General features: G+C 41.9%; 1 protein-coding gene across 1 annotated transcript in view; it reads right to left on the bottom strand.

The window, feature by feature from the left end:
• Window positions 1-7,540, bottom strand: part of EMILIN2 (elastin microfibril interfacer 2) — a 37,817-nt gene extending 30,277 nt beyond the window's left edge. The window contains exons 1-2 of the mRNA XM_041399353.1: window positions 7,287-7,540; window positions 7,068-7,190 (exon numbers count right to left, since the gene is read on the bottom strand). Of these exons, the coding sequence (XP_041255287.1) occupies window positions 7,068-7,190; window positions 7,287-7,414 (251 nt within the window). The 5' untranslated portion in view covers window positions 7,415-7,540. The remainder of the gene's footprint in view (window positions 1-7,067; window positions 7,191-7,286) is intronic.
• Between the last annotated feature and the right edge of the window lie 13,402 nt (window positions 7,541-20,942).

The raw sequence follows: 20,942 nt of genomic DNA on the forward strand, positions 1-20,942 counted from the left end.
TCGTACCAGATCTGTTCTGAGCTAAATCCTGAGAAAAAAAATGCTACTGGCTGAGAGGATTAACAGGGAAGAAACTAAAGAAAAGCAAGGTAACGAATCAAAGCACTCTGCATCCACAGGAACACAATTACCTGCTGTGTACACACCCAAGAAATCACCCATCCAGGTCACTGCAAAGAGTAGTTTAGTATCTGACTAAGAAGGCACTGTAATTTTACTGAATTTTATTTTCATAAAATAGGAATGAGCATTTAGAGACTCAGTACTTTTTTCCATTGGTTATTTTTACTTGGTGGCTTCACGCTACCCGGAAAGCATGGAGGGAGAAGATGGCCTTCCATCTGGAAGGAATTGCTAAGTGGGCAGAGACCTGGTGCAGGTGATTGTATTACTCCTTCATACAAGGAAGGAAAAAGTTGTATTTGTCCATCCCTAAATAAAACTATCATCTCATCTAGTGGTACCAGAGAAGGAGCAGCCAACCGTGCTGCCCAGACAGCTCACAACAGCCTGGTCTCTGGTACTTTGTTGTCTTCAACACTGAACACTGCTCCAATGCATCTGAGAGAATCTGGCTGAATTTTACTGCAGAGTTCGTGTTTTCTTCAGTAAGAAGGACAGAAGATTACAGGAACTGGAAGAAGACAAAAACATTCAACTATTCTCAGGCAACGCCAGATGGTTTCATTTCAAAGTCTCCAAAAGTGCCATTGTTCACTACTTATACAGTGGATTTTATGCCACTCAGCTGGAACTCTTCCATCAAAAAAAGATGAGGTTCAAACTACAACTTTCTCTCTTGGGAGATAAATGGCTTTTTGTGGGAAGAAAGAACCAAGGCACTGCACATTCTGAAATATGTCCTCATGTCTCATCTAGTAATTTCTTCTTGTTGTACACATATCTTCACATTCACATACACAAATCCCTACCTCTCTCTTGGCTGCCAAGGATTTTATTTTCAAAAAGCTGACCACTAAAGTCCAGTAGGAAATGCACAGAAGTTTAAAATGTTAATCATCTTAATGTTCACAAATTATCACTAGGTAGGCATTCTCCTCTTATGAACGGCAAAACAAGGACATAGGATGCATTTCAGGAGCTCAGAGCCAGAGATAGCCTGTGGCAAAGCTCAAAGCACAGCTTCAGTTCAGGATTTACAATGTTGAAATGCCAGTCAAATACAAGGTAACAGACCAACAGTAAACTTTTAAAATCCCACTGAAATAGCTTGGGATAGAAGAACCCTGAAAATACAGCCCTTTCAAAAGGATTTCAGGGAAGTTTTGTAGAGCGGCAATGTGATGTGCTCAGGGATGGAACAGGAACAACTCTGCAACAGGTTATATGTTTACAACATCATCACCTGCCTCTCCCAGCAGCAGCAGGGACCAAGTTTCTCACCTTACACCAGTGGAGAGATGAAGTGAGGATGCAGAGCACTGCTGCTGATAAAGCTGCCTGAAAAACTGAGCTCCAATAGTATCTCTTCTGCTTCTCTGCCCATGAAATAAAGTGTTTTCTAGAATGCTCTAGAAAGAGCTTTTTCTCAGAGATTATTTGAAAATATACCCAGATGAAACAAATAACCAATACTTTCAGGAAGACAAGAGCTAAGCTGTGGCATGAAGTGGGACCCCAACTTTGAGAATAAAACGGAGCATTGTTTTGAGAGCTGTTACTTTTCAAGACACCAAGTTAAAAGTGAGCCAGAAGGGAAAGGAAAGATGAGATGTGAATGCAAAAATGAAGTCAGATGGGAGTCATAATATCCCCAAAGTGTAAAACTGGCACTGCCCACTGTGTAATGGTACAAAATGTTCCTTGATTATTTAGGTGATTTATGATGGAATACACCTAAATGGCTCAGCAGCTCCCTGCAAATAAAAATTTATTGCTTTGGCAACAGTTTGGTGCTTAACAGAAGAGGCCCCAGACCTCCAGGTCACACATTTCTCAAACCAGAAAAGCATGAAACTTTGAGTTATCACATTAATGTGAAGTGAGGAGCAGCATGGGACTTTTTTTTTTTTTTTTTTTTTTTTTTTTTTTTTTTTTTACATTATTGCAACAAACTTAAACGATGTGTGAAATGAAAATTCTCTGTCCAGTTCACAGAGGAGAAAGACTCTGCTGCGTTCAGTGTGCGGAGACAGAGATGCACAATTTCAGGCTTGGGTAGACAGCCAGGAAAACTTACCACACCCAGCAGGATCTCAAAGATTTCAAACAAGCACTCCAGGAGACTAAAGTTTTTTAGGTTTCCTTACTGTTTTCAATGCACAAGCCCCTAGGCTAACCTCCCTATGTAGTCAGCTAGCTGGAGTCTGTACAAAGAAATTCTGCTTCATACAAAATACACAAAGTTGGAAAGAAAGTCCTGAAGACCTTTATAGATACTTGGAGGGGAAACATTAAACAGCTCTTGCTTTCCCTCCAAGGTTTTTGTGCATCCTGAAAGTTTTTGGTTTTTTTTTTTTTGTTTTTTTTTTTTTATGAGATATGTATTGCTGGAAGCCAGTGGCAAGCACAGGCTCAATCTGTGCTGACTTGTGTATCTGAGGTTTGCTCCTGCCTGGTGCTGAGCGCTCCCACACTGATCTGCATGCTTGATTTCTAGCAGTAGAACAGTCCCAGAGAAAACTATATTGGGACTGTTAGAAGGTTGAAAACTACACAGGGATTTCCTATATGTTCCTGTACTGGGGCTGATGTGCTCCACCCAGGTCATTCTGGGGCTGCCAGATGGATGAAGCCATTCACTTGAACTGCATGTCTCACGTGAGGGTTTTCAGCTATAAAATTTCCACTTTTACCCAGTAATATATTGTAAATAAATGCAGAATACTGCTTATTAAAAGTAATGTTTTTCTCATAAGTAGTAATTTGTTCTGATGTTTATGAATGCAGAAAACTTTTAGTAACATTCTCATAAGTCATTTCAATCTGGTGCTTTGAATATTCTGGGCCATGAACAAAATCATGATTAGTTTGGCACTGGGCTTATTTATGATCATTTGAAAGTAATAAAATTACAAGAAGTTGGAAAATATTGCTCAGTGAGAGATTCAGAGAGGCTTGCTAATTTACCTATTGCTTCATTCATCATTTTCTGGGTCATTTTCTAAATGAAATAATGGGCTTGCTTAGTATCCATGTATCATTAGTGTTAAGATGAGAAGCTTACACTAAATAATAAAAGTCACTCCTCACAAGCTGAAGACAGATGACCTGACCTGAGCACACAAATATCTTTACTCACTTGAGCATAATTAATGGGGGCTGGTACGTGAATTAGGAGATCTGATAAAACATCCTTTCTTCAAGTCCCTGAGCAACCTTATCTAAGTTTGAAGCTGGTTCTGCTGTTAGCTGGGGGCTACGAGGGGATTGCATGACCTCCAGCGGTTCTTACCAAGCTAATTTTTTTTTTTTTTTTAATTTATGACCTCACAGGGGGAAGTTCTGTTTGCACTTCTATAGCAAAGACATAAACCCAGAAAACATCCCAGAAAACATTCAGCCACTTCAATTCACTTCAGACTTCAAAATCAAAACCTTACTAATGAAAGCAGCTTTTCCCAAAAGCGCTGGGCCATAAACTAGTGCACCTCTGGTACAGCCAGGTGTACCCACACACTCCACAGAACAAGGGGCAAAACAAACAACTGCTATGACAGCATCCTACCCTGAAAGGGCTATAGTGACCAGAGGATGTCCCAAACAAGTCACAACCCTAAAGAGTGTGTAGGATCTAACCAGAAAGGAAACATGTTTTTTCTTTTAGAAATAGAAAATGCTACTAGTTACAAATTGCTGTTATTGCTAATTAAGTTACCAAAACATTCATAAGAAAGCTAGGAATGGAAATTAATGACAAAAGAAGCAGTGAGGGGTAAATTATTTATGAAGCAATATTAAATTTCAAAACATCCAAGATCCTTCTAGTGAGTATAAACACTAATATTTTTGTACCTTTCAGCCCAGTGACCCACTAATAACAAAGTTTGTCCTTCCTTTGCTAGTCATAGTTTTAAGAAAAATAAATCAGGAGCCTCTCACACTTCAAAGGGAACATACTTCAAAGGGCATTTCTGCTCTCTCTTTCTACTCTCTCTCTTCCTATCTCTTAAGCAGCCACACTTCAACTCACATTCATCCCTGACACCTTAATCAGCCAAAGTATTCACCAACTTTTCAGCAAGGAAATGCACTATTGAGCCCAAGTACCTATAAAACAGTTAAACAATGAAGTGTAATAATTTCCTGAATTTCAACTTAACCTTTCAGGAAATACACCCTGCAGCCAAAGTGAATTTACAGTTAACAATCATGGAGGTGTAGTCATTCCAACAAGGGGCTTTAGGGTTTTTTGTCTTCAGACAAATTATATTTTAATGGGCCTAAAGGGTAGATAAAATGGGTTCATGCATGCATATGATTTTAGGCTTAATCACCAGAGCTCTCTATTAAAAAAAAAATTTAAAAAAATGCAAAGACAAATCAGGGCTGACTATAATCCATATCTGCAACACACATATCTTGTCTGTAAATAACACATGGAATTCAGGAGTACACTGCAAGTTTGAGGCAGTGAAATGCTCCCCCATACACTGCAATCTAAGTAATTGTTATGCATAACCTAAATGGGCTCTTTAAATCTAGTCTTAAACTAATATAAACCAACAGTAGATTAAAAAATAGACCTAATAGTACTTAAGTACTAATAAAACACACACATCCATTATACAGTTAAGGAATTCTTTGTTTGGTTTGGATTTCACTGTTCCCACTGTCTGCAGCTGAATGAGCTCTTAGATAAACCATGAGTATCGAGAGGAGACTACACAGGGACTGTACTTTATTCCCATGAATATCTGCTATTTAGCTCATTTTAAGTTCTCTGTTCAAGTGTATAAAGGAGAAAAAAAGAGACTAATTTCTACAAAGTGGAAATTTCTCACAGTCATTTCTTTGTTGTTTTATAGCTCTTTCCTATTTTTGTGAACATTAGTTAGCAAACATATATAAACACATTTTGTTATTCAGACTGCTACTCCTTCTGAATTAAACAATATTTTTCACAGGAATCAAGTTAGGGGTTTGCAGAATTTGAGGCAGGTATTTCAAGCTTTTTGGATTATCACCTTTCTTACTCTGCCACTAAGAGAGTGCATATGCAACAGACACAAAAATAAAATTACAACCTATAACAGTTTTGAACACAATAAAATTTCAAGATATCGATATTTCACCTTCTCTTGGTGTTGATCAGCTGGTGCTGTGACAGAAGAAAAATATTTTATGGTAATAATAAGGAATATTTTATGTTAAGAAGAAGGAATTGTTTTGCAGTTGCCATCATGGTTATGAAGAAAATAACAGTGATGTTCACCAAAAAAAGTCAAACAGAGGAGACAAAGTCTCATGATAAGCATCTAATTCCATTCTCAAAAGAACAAAAAAACCCCATGAGACTGGACACATCTGGTGAGACCAAATGTCTGCTCAGCCCCACATTCTCTCTCTGACAGCAGCCAACTCCAGATGTTTAGAAGCACAAGGACAGACAATGCCATTTCAGAGAACCACAGAGAAATCTGGAAGGGATGGGACTTATGGAGGTCGTGCAGTCCAGCCCCCTGCTCAAGCTGGGCTTCCCCTTGTTACTGCTGCCAATAATCTCACACTCTCAGTGCAGGAATTTCCTGAGCTAGAAGCAATGCCTTAGCACTTTCTTCACTATCTACTAGCAGATAGTCCAGGAAAGTCCTAATTTACCGCCTCTGAAATTCCTTATCTTAATGATTGGTGATTTATGTGTTTAAAGAGCTCAGTTTCAACCCCTCCTCATGCCTCTGTAGCTCCACTACAGAGACTTCTCGGGACAGAGGGCACACCCCATTACACATCCACAAACTCAGTCAGAAGTCCAAAATGGCCAGTTCAAGACTCCAAAGAGAAACAAGGGAAGTTACACAAGATGGTGTTACTCAGCTGTCTGCTGTCTTTGTTTTTTCCCCTCCAATTCTAGTGTTTATATAGAGAAAAGCTGGGTTTTAAACGAAAATAACAACCCAAACAAACAGAAAGCAGCAGATCTGAATGCCAAACACCCAACACCTATTGTCATGGACCCCCAGGGTGGCAGCGTCATCAGTGTCTCTAGTTCTATTTCAGTGGTACCCAGGATCTTGTAGTATCTGTCTCATCATCACTGTTTCATGTCAAAATAAAAACTAGTTACTGTAGCTTTATTGTAAAACACTCTTCATCATCATCTCAGCCCAAGTCTAAGCCTATGACTTCCTGGGGATGCTGAAATGGTTTCACAGAGTGCGTATCACATAGAGCTTTCAAAGAGAAACGTGTAAATATTGCTGCTTTTCAAGTGGAAAAATGAGGAAAGGAGATTTCCCTGTGATTAGCCAGCAGGTGAGATCCATCTGTTCCCTAATGCCTGCTGTAGCACACCTTGCTGTAGGTGGCCACTCCACAGATTACCACGTGGTCACACGCACGAAGATTAAAATCAAACAAGCAACTTTATATTACCCCCCATAAAATCTGCACTGGCCGCTCCCCTTGCTGGATAACAGACAAGGACACACAGACTGTAAAGGTGCTGGCTGACGTTCCTGGCTCTCCCTTCATGCGCCGATCCAGCACCACGGCGCAGCAACAGAACCGGTTTTGAGCGCGGCTGTGCGCTGGCAGCCCTGGCCCAGGTGCGCTCCCATAGGCGCGGTCCTGGTGCCGGCGCTCCAGCCGCCCATGGAAAGCAGCCCGCGTGCTTCCCGCCCGCCTGCACGCCTCTCCGAGCCGACGAGGTGTGCCAGCGCAGCTCCCTCTCGGCAGCACGGAGCAGCAACTCAATCTGGCTCTAATTAGCTCCGATGTCCGCAATGAGCGAGCGCTTTGTTCGGGGAGCGCCAGGGGCGGTCCGCACCCCCTGCCCGGCCCTGCGCCCTTCGGGGCGCCCGGAATCACCCGGCGCTGCCCCGCCGGGGCTTGGCAATGGGCGGCCAAGCGCTCTCCCTGCCGAGGTCGCCCCCTGCGCTACTTACACCAGGGTGGGCTCGCAGGGGAACTGGTTCCAGGCGCACTTGTACTGGGCCTGGACGTAGCTCTCCGTCCCGTCCAGCACCGAGCAGCTCACGTTCTTGTTCACTATGTAGGCGCACCAGTTCCTGGGGGAGAAGGACAATGTCGGTCAGGCACGCCGGCTCCGCAGCCCGCCCGGCCCGGCCGGTGCCGCAGCGCGTCCCGGGGCGGGCGGTACTCACTTGCTGCGGGAGCCCGGCCGGGAGTACGGCAGGTGCGGGGTGCCGTGGCTGAGCCCGGCGGCGCCCAGGGCGAGGAGGAGCGGCAGAGCCCATCCCGAGGGCGGCGCGGGCCCCGGGCACAGCTCCATGGGGCGACGGGCAGCGGCGGCGGGTGAGCGCAGCGGGCCGGTGCCTCTCCGCCGGCTCCCTCCGTCCGTCTGTCCCTCCGTCCGTCCCGCCCGCTCTCAGCTCCCTCACTGACGCAAATCCCCCCACCCCGTTTCCGCCCTCCACGGCGGCTCCGCACCCCCCTCCGGCCAAGGCGCCGCTCCCCTCCGCCCGCCCGGCCGGCCCCGGCCCCAGCCCCCGCCCCGCTCCAGCCCCCGGCCGGGCAGGAGCGCTGCGGCAGCCCCCGGCCCCGTGCGGCGCCCGGCCCCCATCAGCGGGTCCCCTCGGGCAGCCCCCGCTCCCCGGCCCCTGCCCGAGCCGGCCGGAGACAGCCCCCGTAGCAGTTTTTCCCCCTGGAAAGCTCTTGGGAGGAGAGGGCCGGTCCGCCGGGGAAGAGCCCCGCCGCTCCCGGGGAGCCGGGCTGCTGGGGCAGAGGGCAGCCCGCGAACCGGGGGAAGGGGACACGGGGCTCTTCAGGTGGGGCCGGCGCGGACGTGCTGGGCTGCGGGGGAGGCTGAGGCTGGTTTGCTGCTTTGTGACACCCAGGGGTCCTGCCTGACACCAGTGCCATGAGGTGGTCGCTGTTCCTTTCGTGGCCCGATGACGGCTCGTTTCACCCACTGTCATGGGAAGGGTGCTGAGGAGGGAAGTACAATAAGCCTTTAATTGTAAGGAGAGGTGTTCACTGGGCAGAGCGAGAAATGGGCATTCAGCTTCACCTGGCTGTTAAAATCCAACTCAAGCACCTCACACCTGCCCGTGTGAGGCCATCCCACCGAGAGCAGGGCCACAGGGATGTCCCCCATCGTCCTCAGCTCCTGCTCTTTTGTGAGTTAGAGTTTTGGGCTGAAGTGACACTGAACAAAAGCATCGAGGCTGGGCCAGGGCAGGCTGCTCCCAGCAGTGGGAAAGAGGGGAAGGGAGAGAGCGATCTTTGGGTGGAGAATAGTTTGGGTGAGAGATCTGGGAACAGTGCAGGCTGCTCCTGCTGAGCCTGACCAGCCCCAACCCTGCTCAAGCGCTCCCAAGGCCTACCATGGCCAACAGCAGCTGCTCAGGCTTTCCTTGTTCTTCCTGCAGCAGAGCCAGCAGCAGGGCAGGGCTCTTCCTTCTGCTGTAGGCAGCAGCCTGCTGACCTCATCTTTTGCCCCGACCTGCTGAAACAGGCAAATTTCATCTGCCAGTCTTACTGGGAGTCTCACCCAAAAACTTCACTCTGCAAGTCTGCTGGGAAATAAGCTTTAAATGCTGAGGTCAAAATGGTGCTTTCAGACTGGTTTTTAGAAACTGTTTCATTGGAAATATATGCTAAAGCTTCCTGTGCCCTGGAGAAAGGTATGCCATTACAGATGCATAGGAAAACTTCACTGGCAATAAATAGCAATGAAAAAAGGTGAGATGTTGCTTCAATCTGTCCTATTTCACTTGAAACCCTTCTAATGCTCTGTAGATGCTTTGAAGAGGATAACACCTCACTCTCTTAAGAAATTATACTTTAAACTTCTCAAGGGTTAAACAATTTCCTGTGCCACTGTTTGCATTCATGGAAGCATGTAATTTGGTTTTCATTATTTGTGCTGGCAGAAATTATCTGGAGTTTCCCAAGCCTGTAGAGAGCAAGACTACAGTTCAGTTCCTAAAAAGCCATAAAGAAGGCTCTTTCTTCCTTTCCCCCTTCCTCACTCAGCCAAGGAACTAATGAAATTTGTCCTTTTCCAAAAGTGATGAGCAACATGGAAGAGCTGTGTATTGTCCCACAAAGGGAAAGTCATTAAATAACGAAAGACTGAAGTCATGCCTGTCTTGAGAATGACTGCATAGTACAAAAATTAATAGACTGATTTAAACAAAATGAGCATGAAGCAACAGTATATTTCCATATGCTAAACACTGAGCTTACATTTTGGTGAAGGAAGACAAACAGATGTTACCTGATTTGCCATGAGGGCGCCCAACTTACCTGTGAACCCCAGAGTCAATTGCCTGACCAAACGTAACATGGGGACACCATCAGAAGGAGAGTTTTTAGAGCCCCTGCTTACCCCATGGATATGACAGGTAATAAGTCAGAAGCTTTCTGCAACTTCAGGACTCTGTCAATGTTTGTTCATTCAATAAAATCTCTCCTGGTTTCTGATATATAATTGTCCCTTTACTGTCTGAGTCAACTACTTTGTAAATATTATGAAACAAGGCTTTCACAGCATTTGCTGCCATTTCTTTAAAAGGCTATGTAAGACTTCTTCCATTGCAAAGCACAGTGCATTTTGGAGTTTGTTTCATTTAAAATAAACCATAACAATGAAAAAAAAAAAATCCTGCAGGACCAGTCCCCATCTTCTGCCTGAAACTAGAGCTCTGTTGGAACTTGAATACAAGTGGTGGTGCAGAGAGTGAAGTTTTAGGGTGGCTGCATGATGGCTCAGTAAGGAATGTCAGCAGAGGATGACTTGTGCTAGAAGTGTTGAGCTGAAGAGAAATGGACGAACTTGGGTGGGTGAATAGAGTTGACCTCAGCTCCTCTGATATTCACACTGGGCCTATCAGTGTGATATCAGCTGATTCAACAGTAACCAGTACAGAAACTGGGCTTTGCCTGGAGCATCTTCAGCTCAGGTGCATGCTGAAGATGTGGTCCAAGCTCTGTGCATGGCTGCATTTTTTCTGTGGGTGTAACTAGTTTTATTTCACAGTGTAAGTATGAGGGTTAATCGTGTTCCCAAGGAGACAGAAATGTTCACATTTTGTATTTCTGTGCTATGTCATCTCATCTCTAAAATTCACAGTAATCCCAAGACAGATGATTCTTACAGTACATGGAAAGCAGCCTTCCACCCCTCCCTACAAATGGAGCACGTAGTCTGTGAGTGCACTGAGAGCTTCAGTGACTGGCGAGCTCAATACACACATCCTTGGGAGACAGAGTTCAGCAATGTGAGTCCATAAATCCTTTGAAATATTTTACATTTCTTGTTTCTTTGCTAAGCAGTCTAGCTGTGTTTCTAGCACCAAGACAAACCATACTTTCATACTTCATAAGAGGATAATGATGGGGAAGCAACAAGGGCCATGTGCAAGGGTTGCCAGAGAGAGAAAAGTGCACAGAACAGGTGGGTAGAATAATTTGCAAAAACATTTCCAGATTTTTACTGCAGAACTTCAAGAGAGAAAAGGTATTTGTAGGGTGTTGTGCATGGGGTAGAAATGGTGTTTTCCCTGCAATTTACATCCCTTATCCATCAGCTTTTCTTTTCTGTAGATTTCAGCAACAAATTGCTTCATGAATTCTGGGTTCCTTTTCTTCAGGTTCACTGTCTCAAAACATTACCAAAACAACCTGAGATGAATGGTTTTCAGAGAGGTGTTTGTACTGCCTTGATGCTTCTCTTTAATAAAAAAATTGAAATATTGCCTGTGGCACAAAAGGTCTTTCAGGTACTTCTCACTGGCCATCAGATGTGAGGAGCTGGCCTACAGCTGTGGGTTGTCTGGGCTTACATTTGGTGCTGTGTTAACTCGGTCCATGGGTCAAAGCAGGTCAAAGTGTCCCTCCAGAAAGATGAAACTGGCATTAGGGAACAAAGAAAAGTTTGAAAGGAAGTTGTAGGAAACTGCAGGCTAAAAGAGGAAAGCTTGGATGGAGGTGTATGACGCATGCTGGCTTGGATATACCAGGAAAATACTCTGTTGGGGAAAGAGGGTTTTGAATACTGTTTTGCAGAGACTGACACAGCTCTGTCCCATTCACTTGGCCTATATGTCATTACATAGTAATCTTAATATGAACATAAAAATTCTAATTTGAATATAGAATGGGTGTTTTGCAACTTTTCCATTCTCAAATCACAGTGTGAGCTTTGTTTGCAATTTCTTTAAAAAGTTCATTCCCCATCACAAGAAGTGATGGGTTTCAATTTTTAAATTTTATGTGTAATTGCCTCACTAAAGTCTGCCAGACACATATTTAGCTGTGAATGTTTAATGAAAATTAATGACTGAATGAAAAGCAAATAACAGATGTTAATAAAATTACTGTTTATAAACACTTAGTTTAAAATTCAAGCAGTACTCACTAGTCAGTGATAAATCAATAATGAGAGAAGGGAGAATGGAGTATTTTGGTTTTCTCTTAACTGGAGAGCCACCTTGGAGAGCCGTAACTGTTACACAGCCACAAGGATTTTGCTCATTCCATAACAAAAGGTCTGTAGCACAGACCTTTCTGGGAGCTCTGGAGTATGCAGAGAAATAGCCCATGTGGTTCCAACCAGTGCTCAGCCACATCTCCTTCCTGAAGTGCCATAGCTGTCTATCTAGGCACTGCCAGTGTGGTGTTGAGGATGTTTCAGTGTGTGGGTGGGCAACCTGGCAACTCCAGTCTTTCTTCTCTGGTGTTATTTCCTTTTTGGGGAAAAACATTTGTGCTAATTTCATTTATTTAAACAAAAAAACAAACTGGTGTATTACAAAGAGCCCAAACATTGCCTAGCTGTGGCACACATCAAGTGTTTGTGTTGAAACTGATGCTCTTTATTGTCACAGGTATGGTTTTGGCTGGAGAACAAAAGGAACAAAGACTATTCCCTGGGAGCAGCTCTCAGCACACCACTGCATCTGTTCAAGGCTTCAAGGCAGGACAAAAGAGATCAAACTATATTATTCACCTGGAAGAATGATCTGAGGGCTGGAGCATGGTTAAACCACAAGTATTCCACACTTGGGACAGCCTGTCTACTTGATACTGGATGGTTGTGACACCTAAACAAAGAGCGGGATTAAGGTCTCCACTCCTCCTATACAAAAGTTAAGCGCTCTCTTACATTACCTGTTATATGATGTGAGAGGACTGACTGGCATATCATCCACTGATGTGGTTACCATGGTTTTCTGAGCAGAGCAAGTCTGGACATCCAGTATGGCATGACAGTCAGAAGAAAACATTTTATTGCTCCATAAGACCTTTCAGTGAAGAGCCCAAGGCTGGCTGACATGTGTAAGGGGCGAAGAAGTTAATGAGTACTGGAATAAAATCAGAGGAGATTGGCATCTCTTGGCAGATGGGATGTTGGTGGGAGGGTAGAGGAGGCAGGGGGAAGAGACTTCTTTTGTGTCAGCTTATCTTTGGTTTGGTGAAATTGCCAGGTGACTTAAAGGGAGAAGATGCACAATATTCCTTTGTTCTTTCCACAGCTACTGCTTCTCTAACCCGCACATACAATAGCACAAAGCTGGTTTGTACAAAGCTACAGTTGCTACCTGTGCACAGGCCCTTCTAAAACCTGCAGGCAAATTGCTGAAATATATTTAAAAGGCTGAGCCTTAAACTCTGCACTGTTTACCCTTGCTGTAAAGAGCTTATTTGAATCTTGCTTCTTATGAAATGAAGAGTTGTTATACTTGTTTTGATATTTCCCTTTTGATGGTAGTGCAATATTTCAGAATAAAACTGAAGGCATTAATTATTGTGCAGTCCTTTCCTCATGTGGTACAGGGCAGCTTTCTGAGTTTCACAGCATGCACTGCCCTTCTCAACATGCTGTTCTCTGATTGAAAGTGACAGATTTCAGCTTTCATGATACTTTAAAGATGAGCTGGAATGGAGAGCAAGGGAGTGGCACATGGCTTTGCAGTGTTTGGGACAAAGTTGTCAGCAGATTTTTAAACAATTACATTGCTCTTGGTAGGAAAGCACATTATTCTGAAGCTTGAATTCCTTGTTCATCAGTTTAACCAGTCAGGCTCATGCTGAAGTTCCTGGAGTTTGAACTAAGCAAGAAAGTTAAGTGAGTCTAACTACAGCGGGGTCAAATTTCTATGCAGACATTATAATTTCATTTTAGGAATAATAGATACTGGTTTATTTAAAGGAATTGATTAAAAATGCAGTCAGTCCACTGAAAATTAAAATAAGAAATTCTTGCTGAAAACAAGAGGCGGAAATTCTTTATGTCAGTAAGACCTAATACTGTGATTCACAACATCAGTCTTGCTTCCTTGGAAAAAATAACTCCTGGCTTATTTCCCAATAAAAAAAAAAAAAAAAAAAGGAAACCTTCTCAACATTTCTTCTGATTCTTATCTATTCTACATTTTAAAAAATTATAATTACCTTTGTTTATTCTACAGATTTTCCAGTAAATTATTCTTGATAAATGTTTTGCATTGTATCCTAATTGTGTGTCCAACTGTGTGTTAATCAGACTGCAAACCACGTGTGTTGGATTTCTCAGGGCTGCAAATAAATAAACTGGTGACAGCAGTGCTCTGGTTTGATCACTTGAGAAGTCTAAATGAGCTGAGGGCAACATACTCACAGTAGGCAAGTACTTCATTCCCACCAATGTCAATGGGAATCAGCAGCCCTCACCTCTGTGAAAACTAGGAATTAAGCACCCAAGATTTGTTTCAGTCAAACCTCTGCTGGATAACATCACTGGATACCATCTCTGTGCATTTTCTGCCTCATTCTGCCCCCTCATCTTGAAAACCTCAGGCAAGAATCAATAGTTTATTTAAAAACACCAGATATTCTATTTTCAGACCTGCTGGTTTAAAGTAATTTCCATTACTTGGGCAGCAAAATCCTTGGAGTACAGGGAAGTACAGAAAGGTTTTCCACAGATAATGGCTTTGATGATTTTTTCTTTCCAGTACTGGGAGAAACTGGGTAGGTTTAAATACATGGCTCCTAATGAGCAGTAGCCATGTAGTTAATGACAACTGGTAGACAGTGAGGAGTATCTAAATATGTATTTAAATTCACTTATCTTGACATTTCCATTCTGTATCCTAATATCCTTCAGTTACCAAGTGTTTATGTAAATTGGTAAATATTTAGAATTTAGAACATCTCAGAGGTTTTAGCAGCATCCTTAAGTTGTCTATGAGATAAGTTCAGACTAGTCTTGAATTTCCTTTTTCCCACCTGAGATCAAAACCTCCTGGTGAGGATGGTGACACCATTTCCTCTGATTCTTTCAGACACATCTTACACTTCAGCATCCTTCCTGCTGCAGGCTGTACAGACAAATGTTCTTGATCAACCATGGGCTTGTATCCTCTTTAATTTGCCTTTTATTGTTAAAAGGAAATATCTGTTGCCAAAAGAGGGTGTGGTTTTATATGGTCTTGGAAGAGCAATGGCTACAGGGATGATGGTTGCGGGAGAAGAAGTTAAAGATGAACGTTGCTGGTGTGCTCCCTGTGTGGGGGACTGAGAACTGATCAATGACAGTAATACTTACACCGGACAAGACTGCATGCAGTAGTGGTAAAATGAACTCATGGTTTTAGAATTTACTTCAGTGAATATAGGATATGAAGAATTTATATATAGGAGCATATTTTCAAGAATGAACTCAGTCATGGACTCAATTCAGGGCATCTGGCATTATTTACAACATTTGCTTTTACTTTAACAAGCACAGTATTTCAGGCTTGTAGAATTATTTAAAGTATTTTTTTTTATAACAGCTAAAATTAAATCTAAACTTTAGGATGAACTCTGTCAGGAATTGTTGGTAGTCTCTGCTCCTGTTGATGTTGGGCTTTTCTCTTTCTTCCCTTTAGCCATTTACAGAAGAACATGGTGGAGTCATTACTGCTGTAGGATGAGAAATGAACAAGGAAGGAATCCTGTTCTTTTATAGGTACCTGTCAGTGATGCTAGAAAATATGAACAAAATCAGAACTCTGTTGTCTTCAGTGTTACAGTCTCAAGCTTTGTGCTGAGGCCTGGTCTCTACAGGGAATTTTGCCACTCCAATTATACCAACAGTGTTAAAGCCAGCAAAAGGTCTGTAGATGTAGGTTATTGTGCATATGCTAAGATAGCCTATTTTAATTTGGGAAGTGGTTTAACTGTGCCAGATGAAAATCCCTGTATTCCAGTAATAACAGCACCCACACTAAGTGTTGTAGGGCAGCTGAGGTTAGGATGGAGGGGGAGGGAGTGGGAAGACAGTAGAAAAGGAGAAGGGGGTTTTTATTCTTTTCTTTCACTTTGTGTTTCTCTTTCTGAAAAATATTAAAAGCTTATATGTGTCATTGCTGTTTAGAAATACATTGGCTACTATTTTGCTCCTTTTAGTTTTGATTTTGGAGAAATAGGATAATCTTTAAGAAGCTGCCTTCGTTCTTCTCAGTCTACACATTCCATTTGAACAGTTTTCCAGCATTACCAACAATAGGCCACTTGAAGGCAAACATTCAATTAGTAAATCTCGCCAGTTCATTCCTACTGTTCCCTGATGCTTGTCATTGATAGAGAAATAATATCACAGAAGCTGTGACTGTAGACTGTGCTAGGGGAAAATAAATTGCCTGAGGCACAGTAGGACATTTTCTAACTGGAGGTCAGGGAAGTCACTGCAAATTGTTACGCTGTAATTTCACTGCAAATAGAGCACTGCTGAAGATTAACACAAATTATGGGGACAGCTCTCATTCATGGAGAAGACATCCATATCCAGAGCAGAAACATTAAGCCAAATGTCTAGAAATATCAGCTGTGTATAAGTGGAGAGATTTAGATAACTCACAAAGAGCCACTTCACTGAGTGTATCCTTAGACAGCCAAAACTTCACTGCCTCATGCATGAGTTGTCCTTTTTCCCTTGAAAAAATGGGAATGCTCCCAAGACCTTTATTCCTAGAGAGGTCTGCTAAGTTCAATGGACTTTACAAGTTACAACAGTGAAATCTCGATGGAGAGGGAATGACTTATCATTGTTAGATTACGGGATGTATTTTGTTACATCAGTGTTCTCTGTAAAAACTGAGGAAGAAAAAATGATTTCTCTACCTACTGTGCTTCATTTGTCCTTACATTTTTTTTAGTACTGCATCTACATTTTGCTTTTTCATTTAAGTTCCAGTTCCTGGAATTCCAGCATGATTTGAGCACTTCAGATTGTATTGCAAGAGAAAGTTAGTTCTGGCATTCCTTTGCAGAGAGCAATTTGAAAATTTGACTCAAACCCATCCTACAGACTCAAAAACAAAAAGGAAAGTACATATAATGGTATAATTTTCAAATCTGACTTTTAAGCCAGTCTCCTGGTTTTTTTTTTTTTTTTTTTTTTTTTTTTTTTTTTTTTTTTTTTTTTTTTTTTTTTTTTTTTTTTTGTTAGAGCTTTGTAGTAATTCACTGTCTTTGTCCAACTGCTTCTGACTTTCAGCAGTCCTCTGGAGTTGCTGTCTGGAGTTGGCAACACAGATTACCTTAAAGCATTATTTGCTATGTGGCACATTGAAATGCAACAATGACTTTAATTTATTTATTTTTAGATTCTTTATCCAGTTATGGAATCCGAGTTATTCACTCTTTTATAAACCTTACTTTACAATTACTTTACTTCATTTTCCTTGTGTGTAAGCTTTCTCTGGGAAGGGTCATATATCTGGATTGAGTTACTAGCATGAGACTCTTTCTTTCCCCTCAATTCTGTCTGTGGTAACTGCATATTTGCACTTCAGTCGCCCCCTCAACCTACAGACAGCACTTCATGCCTGACTCATTTCTTGGTGACTTGCAAAACTCTTTTGAGATGCGTAAATGTTGATAATTTTTTCCAGGCTTTAGCAATTTTAATGTGAGGAGCTAGCTTTAAATTCAAGCTTAGATCCTTTGCATGGACATACTCTTTTGTTTTCAGGCAGTCAACAACAACAAAAAAAAAAAAAAAAAAAAAAAAAAAAAAAAAAAAAAAAGGAAAAAAAGAAAAGCAGAAGTCCACAGCCAAATATTGCAACATAGGTTGGATACACATCCAGGGGTGGGAACAAGACAATCCTTTTCTACAGACTGTCTCTAGGGTCTGGTCCTGTTTTTCAGTTGGCAAAAAGTGGTTACAAAACATTTTACACTGACAGCAAAACCTCACTGCTGTTAAGGACAAGGTTGGCTTGGGCCTTTTGAAGGTGCAGGACCTCTGCAGGTTCCTGCTGCCGCTGCAAACACAGACGTTTGAAGCAGTCAAAATTGTACACATTTAAATGAATGATGGTTTCTGCCTATGAGTAAGACTTTGACCCAGTGTAGTAGAGAATCAGACTGCTAAAAAATATAAGACCCCTATGCAGCTGCTCTCTGGTCATTATTGGAACCTTGGATCTTTTTCTGATATATTAAACAAAGGGAGAAAGCGTTTGGTTATCAAAACTTAACTTTGAGTGCAGGTTATTAAATGAGAGTTATACCATCCAAAGCAGTCAGATTTTGCCACCTTAACAGTCAATGATGAGCAGATCAAATTTACTTGCCATCACCATCATGTACACAAATGGATACTGGAAGACCCACAACATTGTATTCTGAGGGTGGAAATCCATTGGCTTCATGTCCAGCAGTACAAAATAGCCAGCAGCTCACACAGAAGTCTACTGCTCCTCTGCCTACATCAATGAATCCTATTTAATCATCTTTATTTTACATCCTAGAGTAATTTACACCAGCTGACTCAACCTGAATTTTAGAAAGGAAATTAAAAATCTTATGAAGTGACATCCAGCATTTCATGTTCAAAGAGTTTTAGATCCTTTGACAAAGATAATCTGATATAATCTGATAGCATTTTTTTTTCTTTTTTTTTTTTTTCATAGAGAGTCTGGTTTTCCTTTTTCTTTTGAGAAGAAGCTTACATTTACTACTCACAAACATTTCTCAATCTTTAATAAATACATATATTATATACAGAAGACAGTTGGTTTTGAAAAGGTAAGCTGATAGGGGAAATAATACAGATGGAAGTTCTATATGTTATGGATTCTGAGATGGCACTATTTATTTTTCATCTAAGTGAAAATTTAAACAGGATTTTACTACTTCTGTATCGCTCTGTGTAGTCGCTTTGTCAAAGTGTTCCAAGAGCAATAACTGGCATTGCCTAAAACCTGAGGAATGTTCTCACAGATTTCCCTCTTTCCCAGGAATCAGAAGAACTGGAAAGAGTGGAGGCAGATATACAGTTAGTGTCCATAAAAAATGTGGCAAATACATTCCAAAGACAGAGCAGACTTAAAAGTGATAGCTGGGATTTTGAAACATCTGAAAACTGAGAACAAGAGATCCAGGTAACAATTATTAAATTTTCTGATTCCCAAAGTTCTAACTGTATTATAGATGTATTGCAAAAAAATACATTTTTATGCAGAACACTAAATGTTTTGTGCTTTTCCAACACAGGAAAAGGAACCCAAATTTCTTTCCCCATCCCCCAAAGTTCTTGCCCCATCCCCCCCACCCCGATGGCATATTTGTTATTATTATTTTTTGCATACAATCTCTGCACATGCAGGAGAGTTTTTCAACAAAGGAAAGGCTCGCATTTGAAGTGGTGTTATGGAAAATGTTCCACATCATCAGGTCCTTGACACATCACACCAATGTGTCAGCATGTCTTTATAAGGACCTGGAACAGTCAGTCTTGGCAACAGAGCTAACCAGCAAACTCTTTGACCCCAAATTCCTCTATTTTGATAATGCTATCATGCATTTGACATAGGGTCACCATTACTCTCTTACATACAGGAAACCTTCATAAGAGAAACTGAGTAATTCTTATTAAAGAGAAATCTAGTTTGAAGTGATAAGCTGGAATCTGAATAAACCATGCTAATTCCAGATAATTCTATTTGCCAAAATTCTAACAAAACTTCCATGTTCAGCTCTTTCTCCAAGCCTGGCAGAGACCTCTCCAGATCCTCAGAGAATGCAAGAGAGTTCAAAAGTTCATTTGTTATTTGCACTTCAACACATTTGGTTAAAATAATGTTTCCAATCTTTCTGAACACCAGAAGTGGTATATATTACAATTCTAAGATCAGAGAAAGTAGAGCAGTTCAGGGAAAAAATTCAACACAAACATTTAAAATGCATTTATGGCATTTAAGAACCAGTGTATGTATATATGTGTATATATGTGTATACATGTGTATATATGGAGCAACTATTCTCCAGTGTACTTGGCATTTTATATGTAAAGCTTATGAAGTATATCTGTGTATATTCAAGCCTGATTATTTTTCTAGAAAACACTAATACTTAAGAAATATTAACATCAAAAATTACTTGGGCCTGCATAGCCTAGAATGCGTGTTCCCACGCTGCGATTCAGTGGGTGATTGAGTAACCGGGAATTAGATGGCTCTGGGAGCCACAAAATATCTCACCAGGATGATACAAAACCTAAAAAATTCAGAGTGCTTTCTTTCCTACAAGAAAAACAGTTTATTTTATCACCAAACCTTTTTTTAAAGGTTAATTCTGTCTTGGTGACCTTTCACCAACCCAGGGAAGTTACCTGATCATAATGGTGAGGAGAAGTGACCCATAAAATCTTCTGGAACAGGGTATTTGGCATAAGTTTCAAGTCCACTGCAAAGATATTTTGTAATATGTATTCACTAGAATCTCAAATCCATGCCTACCTGTCAGTGTGGAAACAGAAATAGGCCTTAGGAGTTGCACTGGTAAGACCATCCTTAATCTGCCATAAATCTCTCCTTCTTAGGTTGATAGATGTGTCAGTCTCTCCTGATAGACTGGTCAACTCTCCTGCTACTCCTTGCATACCTACCTGGTATTCTGTTTTTGGGAATTCCAGCAGTTTCTATCTTTCTGCTCACCTTCCCTGTGCCATCAGCATCCAATTGTAGGGAACATCCAATTGCAGGGAACTCTTATCACACTTCTGAGTCTCCTGGGGACTCTCAAGTCATATGCCAGTAGTCTCCATGGCTGGTTCATGTCTAATCCCAAACTGCTTCAGTCTTGGAAGCATCCAATAACAGGGACATAACAAACTCTCAAGTCTCATTTTGGGAGATGTGAAACTTAAGACCTAAATTTCAAAGCCAAAGATGTCTGATTCCTTATGCTCTTATTGCTTCATTCCCTACCCCACACTCCTCCATTTGGAGTTTTCTGGGGACTCTTGCTTATCTTTGAATCTTGTTTATCTTGGCACAGGAAGGTGCCAAAGATTAGTAGGGTAGAGAGACTCTACCAGCATCACAAGCTTATTCCAGGAACAGTTAAGAGGAAGAAGACCCTTTTGGCTTTGAGCAGCATGAGACAAGTACAGACAGCACTCTGCCAGCACTGTGGCTGGCCTCCCAATGTTTGTTTCCAGAGAAAGAAGGACAAGAGTGGTCAGATCTTGTACAGTTCAGATGCTCTGACATGGACTCCTAAAGGGGCTCATTTCTGGAGGTAGATATAATCTCCCTCCAGAGACCAACTGGATAAATCAGTCTTGGTCTGACCACCCACTTTCAGAGGGACTTTTTCCTTTCAAGCTCTGCACAACAACAAACTGCCTTTGGCATCCAAGGGCTCTCCACTTGGAATGTACTTACAAACTTCAAAACAGTGGTTAAAATGCCAGTGAAGGACATGATTAGTTGCAAGCTTGCACATGTCTGTGCAACACTGCACTGCAACAGCAACACACCACAACTCACTAACTGATCTCACCGGTCCCCATTTTTAGAACCATGCTCCTGCAG

Source organism: Onychostruthus taczanowskii, unplaced genomic scaffold (assembly GCF_017590055.1).
Source record: "Onychostruthus taczanowskii isolate IOZ18803 unplaced genomic scaffold, ASM1759005v1 scaffold16, whole genome shotgun sequence".
Lineage (NCBI taxonomy): Eukaryota > Metazoa > Chordata > Aves > Passeriformes > Passeridae > Onychostruthus > Onychostruthus taczanowskii.